This window comes from Montipora foliosa, chromosome 3 (assembly GCF_036669935.1).
Source record: "Montipora foliosa isolate CH-2021 chromosome 3, ASM3666993v2, whole genome shotgun sequence".
In the NCBI taxonomy this organism is placed as follows: Eukaryota; Metazoa; Cnidaria; class Anthozoa; order Scleractinia; family Acroporidae; genus Montipora; species Montipora foliosa.
The window spans coordinates 62,010,710-62,017,642 of record NC_090871.1 but is presented as its reverse complement, the minus strand read 5'-3'; the positions used below and the strand labels follow the sequence as shown (position 1 = coordinate 62,017,642).

At 39.9% G+C, this 6,933-nt stretch overlaps 1 protein-coding gene across 2 annotated transcripts in view; it reads right to left on the bottom strand.

Moving 5' to 3' along the window:
• Positions 1-206: 206 nt before the first annotated feature.
• LOC137995071 (uncharacterized) overlaps positions 207-6,933 on the bottom strand; it is a 6,883-nt gene continuing 156 nt past the window's right edge. Inside the window, exons 1-2 of one of the 2 annotated variants that reach the window (XM_068840660.1) lie at positions 5,281-5,416; positions 207-2,666 (exon numbers count right to left, since the gene is read on the bottom strand). In XM_068840660.1, the coding sequence (XP_068696761.1) occupies positions 1,710-2,663 (954 nt within the window). In that variant the 5' untranslated portion in view covers positions 2,664-2,666; positions 5,281-5,416 and the 3' untranslated portion in view covers positions 207-1,709. Of the gene's footprint in view, positions 2,667-5,280; positions 5,417-6,933 lie in introns of those variants that run through there. The other variant, XM_068840661.1, reaches the window with a different exon arrangement.

Below are 6,933 nucleotides of genomic sequence, written 5' to 3'. Positions count from 1 at the left end.
CCGAAATGACTTGAAGTGGTACGTGAAAGTTCAATACGTCGTCTCACGCCTAGACTATACACATAGGATGGATATAGCCCAGCGAAAGAAAGATGGTCTTTTAGCCCCTGGTTTGGTTTGAATTTCTGCAGGAGCGTCAGGAGAGTGGCTGTATGTTACCGGTATATGGAGGTCGTTTACTTTTTAAAAGCCATCATTGTTAACTTAAGTCTTTCTAGTTTATTTGATCCCATATATTGGCGAAGAGAGATGCAATACAGGTCTATACATGTTTGTCAGAAGGTCAATTAGTGTTTCGATTTGTATATATTATCCGCGAAGACATAACAACTTGAAAAGAAAATGAAAAAGTAATATATAATAAAAATGTCATTTTTTGAAAATATCGGAGGCAGACAGAGGCACACACCAAGTTTAATTTAGCTGTCGACTTTCAAAAATGGTAAACAAACGACCAAAGGCAGACGAAAAGCAGCGAAAATTTGTGTTCGTTGTAAAACCCAGGTGCAACGATAACCGTGGTTTTCCTTTTGGATTATGGGTAACCCGGCCGGATATTTGCTAAGATGCATTGCATTTCGCACAATGGTGACAGGTGGCAAGGCCTGTTTGGTTCCGGGGGGGGACTCCCATATAAAAAGGACGAAGGTGCTCGTCAGAAATTTTGAAAAGAACCCCTAACAGGTACCAAGATCCTGTATTGAAGGAGTGGCATGAATTTTTTTTCATCCCTTAGAGGTACCAATTGCAAATTATGTGTTTTAATTAGACAAAATTAAAAACTAGTTAATTGTCAAATGTCTCCTGTCATAATTTTTAGACTCATTACCCTAAAAGGTACCGCTAAAGCTCCCGCTGTGGAACTTTTGAGGCTAAACACCCTAGGAGGAACCAAAACTGCTTTTGTAACCCCTAAAAGGTACGACGAGCACCCCGTCGTTTTTTTATGGGAGTCCCCCGCCCTTCCCATGGTTTGATTTCCAGGAATACTCAACAATATCATGTCAAAATCTTCAGTACTTATTCAGTATCATTATTAACTTTCAGTTTAAATTCGCGTGTCTATTCTATTGCTATACTTAACCACAGTCGATAAAGTAATTTAAAATATTTTTCTTCTTTAACGGCGGAGGTAAGTGGAAAGCATGGCCCACGGAGGGAACAGTTTGAAGATCCATTACAACCAAATTGAGAAAAACTTCATGAGATGGGCCTTATGGTACGGAAGGTCGACTATCCTTCTGGAATCGGAACCACCATCATGCATTGCCTTTAATGTTGGGTATGGTTTTCCTCAGGCTGATAATCAAAGTAGAAGATATGTTCACCAAAATTGATCATTCAACGAACATGCAGAAGGGCATCTTATTCAACAAATCCGTGATGGCATTGAGGAACGGGAGGAAGGTTGCGAAGAACTTGTGGCAGACGTTAAACTCATTCTCCTTCAAAACTACTAGCCTTGTGATGATTATCCGAATGGTGCCAAATATGAAAAGCAAGGCTATGCACTGAGGTGACATAATCGCATGCAGTCTCGCCTTGACAGTCGGTGTTCGATCACAATACATCGATCTACATCGTCATGCATTTCGCTTACGACCTTTCGCTTCATGAACGATCACCAGACCCCAATACAGTCTTTGCATAAACTAAAAGACAAAATTATGCCTGAGTTTCATAAATATAAGTTTCATTTCGAGACAACATCATTCTTTATCAGTGGAAGTGAGCATCATTTTTTGTTCTGAGTCGCTTTCATCAGTTTTCAGACACTTTTTCGAGCTGATTTCAAATACCAAAAGAATGACAGAGACACAAATTTCGCATCCGAACACGACCATGAAAAGGTTGCGTTCAATTTGGTCAAGAGAAACTAATATAACCAAAGCTGGAATATTCAAGGAAAGACGGTAAAACAACGCAGCAGGCACAAATGGATAATTTACGGCCGTTGCATTTATCACGTGATACCAACCAAGGATAGACGTAGTAAAAAAGGAGCTCGCTAAGTAACCGTTTGAGCTTCCTTGAAACTGGTCTAACTGAAAAATACTGTGTGCAATATCTGGCCTTATGACAAAAATTAGCCAGAAAAATAATTGGAAGATTCCCACGAAGAATATTACGGCTATGGAAGAACCGGATGTTGCCCCACGGCACTTCAAGATCGGCAAGAAGACTTCCTGGATGAAAAGGCTCAATGAGGCGCCTTCTGTCTCATGGCACCATATCACTAAGGTGATCAGAGCAAGCGAAGAATCCAGGATCATAAACACGAGAGCAAAGGATACTGGGATCATTTTCCTTAAGATCATCATAAGCAGGATTCCGTTAACGTACAAAAGCCGTCCTACTATGGACCCTAGAATAGTGACATGGGAGGGACCCTGCAGATTGGACCGTGCAAAGATGACAAAAATGAAGCCGATTCCAAGTACACCAAGCCCCGTAAGACGAAGATATCCCTCAGAACGGCCAGAGGATTCCAGCTGCAGAATGACCTCCCAGAGTTGAGGACAGACGAGAAGGCTGAAGCCACCGCCGCAGTAAGCGAAGAGGGCAGACCACTGGGTAAACGTTTGCGCCGTGCTCAAAGGCTGTGTTCTTGGAAATGACAGCATGAACATAAACCAGCTACAAATTCCAGTTTTCGCAGTCATTTTCTACAAGAAATGAAGACCTCGGTCAGTACTCATCGTCATCATCATTTACATTAATACTTACAAAAAGTTGAAATTCATAAAAGATAGTTGTCATCTCGCACTTATCTGAACAATTTGTATGGGAAATCGTATGAACGCGAGTGCATTTCGAGTGATGTTTTGAAAGTTCTCAAAATTGCACGAGCTGTAGGCGAGTGCAATTTGAGAACTTTCAAAACATCACGAGTGACCATAAATCACGAAATGCACGAGCAGGTTCACACGATTTTTTATTTATTATATTATCAACAAAGTTACTCAAACGCGCTACATTTTCGTGCTCGTATTCTTCCAGTTTTGGGTTTAGTTTTCTTTTAGTCGCCCATGTTTGCCAGACATTCAACCAGGTCCGTGTAACTTTCAACGTGTTTTTGTTTTTCTCATTTTCTTTAAGACTTTTGTACTCATTCCCAAACACCCTGACAAGTTATCAGTCAGTAAGCGAAACAATATTTATTTTTAAAATAGCTTCTTGTTGTGCGAGCTACACTAATCTTGACGGTCTTCCTGTGTTTGGTTGCGACCCCTGTGTGCTGTATGCTAGCAAAATTCTTGATTTCTGTCTGTCTGTCTGTGTTTGTCTGTCGATGATTTCGGAGCAGGCGGTTTTCATGTTACGACAAGTTAACCGTGTAATACCAACTGCTGATAGACTTCCTAATGTTTTGACGTAGCGCTACCTGAAAGCCATTAATTTCATGCCCGGTGATTGATGACTGTCACACTTTCTTCGGAGTTGAAAAGATGTTAGAGATTCTCCCTTTTAGAAATTCCCCGTTTTAGAGATTCCTTCTTTTAGTAACTCCCCTTTTAGAAACTCCCCCTTTTAACGATTCCCCCTTTTAATAATTTTCTTTTTTAGGGATTTCCCCTTTCGGTAATTTGCTCTTTTTTAGATTCCCTATTTTAGTAATTCCCACTTTTAGAGGTTCCCTGTTTTAGTAATTCCCTCTTTTAGGGATTCCCTATTCGTCAGACATATTATAACCTGCCCTGGTTACAGAGGTTTTTCTTGAGCCGTGGGAGAACCGCGTAGCGGTGAAGACAAGTCGCGAAGCGGCGAGAAGAGAAAAACCTCCGGTTACCTTGGAGCTGAATCTCACTTTCATGCAGACGCCAGCGTCAGGATCTGACCCTCAGGCTCGGATTGGTTGATATCTTCACAAATACGCGAATCAATATGATTGGTTCGTTTGATTGGTAATACCGAAGGGATGCGTGATTGCTAAGTCCCTTTTGTAATTATCAATTTGACGCGTTTGACAGCTGGCCCTCTTCATGAAAGTGAGGTTCAAGTCCAAGGTAACGGGAGCTTTTTCTCTTCTCGCTGCTTCACGACTCTTCTTTACCGCTTCGCATCTCTCTCTCGGCTCAAGAAAAACCTCTGGACGAGGGTAATTATAACCGAACTATCGACGCAGTATGAATTTATATTCATTGGATTGCCGTACATTTATCTGCAACGTATGCACTTATAAGCAATGTTTGGGACGGTTTAGGTTCTTTTTGGCCAGATAAGACTTTGAAAAGTGATTTCATAAGCTCGCGCCTGCGATTTTCTGCAAAATCTCCAACAGCGATTGCGTTCTAACAATCGTTGGTGTGTTGTTTGTCAAGCGGTTTTATGGCCGGCTACGGTCGCTTGTTTTGGGACTGAATTCATCACTACTGCGGCGACTGACTCACTAAATTAATACCTTTCGATTTATAGGTTTTTTGTGTGAAATGGATGTCCAGTCGTGAGCTGCTTTGTTTGACTGTGAAATTGCAGTCGAGTAAGCGAATTACTACGTTTTAGTTTGACCTTTCAAATAGTGATTTCTGCTGTTGTTCTAAAACGGAACGGAGAAGATATAAATATTATCAGTCAAACGGAAACTTTTGTGAAAGAGATAACTGTGCATGTAATTTCAGTTCGGTTGTTGATTAACATTGTCGGTTATTGTTTGCAAGGTGGCTATTCGTACGGGACCCATAGACCGACCTATATTTGCTATTAATACGGGAGTCTCCTTGGAATGATTACTACAGGCTCAATAACACTCGGAAAGTCTTACCTCGTCTTTTATTCTTTTATATATAGTTCAGCTATCAAACGACGACAGTGATGCCAGTTTTAATTTCACGAATTAATAGCTTCTTCGTTCGATGTCACTGGCCTGCCTTGTGTTTCTCGCATTTAAGTTTAAGCACACATTTCAAATGGCGCTGATAAACAGTATTTAAGTCTAAGTACCCATTTTTTTACTTACTGCGTGGCTGTGTCGTTCAAGGCTAGGGTTAGAACCTGTATTTATCATTCAAAGAAGACTCCGGTGTGAATAGCAAATGATAGGTCGGTGTACAGGTCCCGCACGAACAGCCACTCCTACTGTTTGCAAGGCTTGCTAGTTTACTGCTGTCAGCTCAGAGGTGTTTGATCACTGTAAACTGTATACACTAATGACGATTAATTTTGTACTTCATGCAGAAGCATAATTATTTCCATATACACTATACTGTTTTCTGGGGCTAGAAACGGGAGCTCCGCTTTTAAGCTTGGCTAAATCCATATATTATCTTAAGTTGCAAATACCTGTCGTGGTTTTCCTTTTTCGTTTCTGGATGAGTCGAGTTAAACTGTGTTGTTTTTATGTAGGATGTGCCGTGTCTTTTTGAGCAGTTTTTGGTATAAGACCTTAACAATTACATCCAGTGCGCCCTCATTCGCCCAGACTGAATATAATGACATGAAATTCCAATGCGCCCTCATCTTGTAGCTTCGAAACTAAATGCCCCTAGGTATTAAAACGTACTGAAACGCGACATTTTCGTATCAGTAAAGTGCCAATGGGGAAAGATGACGGCTTAGTGGGGTTTATAAAATCCCTAAAAAAGTTCTTGATTCTCAAAGTTCGGAAATGGTAATGTAAGTTTGGGATATGATGTAACGTATCGTTTTAGATCAAAAGACGCGAATGTATTTATTTATTTATTTACCATTTTAAAAGTCCTACATTCAATACTGAATATGAAGGACTGCATTAAACTTTAAAAACCATCATAAATAACAGTATCATATACACAAACGGAGCTAATAAATAGTGGAAAATTCACTCTTGAAAGGTTTAAGTGATTCTTTCAACGCTACTTAGATGCAGATATACCACTTAAGTGATCTCAAGTCAATATGATTTGTGTATGGAATAACATGTAAACTGAATGTGACACATAATACGTTAATTAGTATTCTGCACTTGACAATAACAGCTCTAACGTTAATGATTCGTAAGGGTAAAAGGCAACTGAAACACAGTATTTAGGTGTATACTTTGTGGTATATAATTTGGGAATATGTTCCTAATTCGCGATGGAGTTCAGGTGTTATTCTAATTGTTATTTTGATCCAAATCATAGGATGGCCATTCTATAATTTAAGTGCGAAGTACTAATCAACGTATTATGTGTTACATTCAGTTTACAAGTCATTTCATACACAAATCATATTCACTTCAGATCACTTAAGTGGTATATCTGCGCCTTACCACTTTAAAACTATTCAAATCGATTCGCTATTGGGCGGGAGGGGTGGGGGGAGGGTGGCACTGTAAAGCGAGAATTGGGAAAGAATCAAATACCTTGACTACATCATACGCAAAAATGTTCTCTCATTTTTCGATCTTGGTAGCATTGACAGAAACAAATAATACCGTCAACGTAACGTGGTCCTCTCTTCACCCACTGTCCAAGTCATCGTCAATTGCAACACCAACACATTCAGTAAAACAACCAGGTGTCCCGGTTCACAGTTCTTGAATAGGTAGTAAATAATACGTAATACGCCAGGTCTCATTCTTCACCAGTATCAAACAACGCCCTTATTTTTTCTAGCCCCTTTGGCGAGGCTCGGAAAAATATTACGCAACTCGCAAAATATCAGCGCGTATCATATGTTAAACCATTCAATGAGGTGTATTTATCGCATGAAATGAAAGTGCATACTCTATCGAATGAGAACATATTTTATCAAATGGGAATTTACATTTTACTGGCCATGTTCAGTCAGTATTCTCGAAGAGGGGCATTGTGACCAAACTCAGGACTCGTCTGAAAGGAGATATTATGGCATGAAAATATATCTTTATCGAATTTTGCTAAATCTCAACAACCATACTAGGCAACTGAGCTTTCCAGTTGGTTTTAATCTAACGTTGCAAGTTCTTTTTTCGACATTATTCACACATGCGTA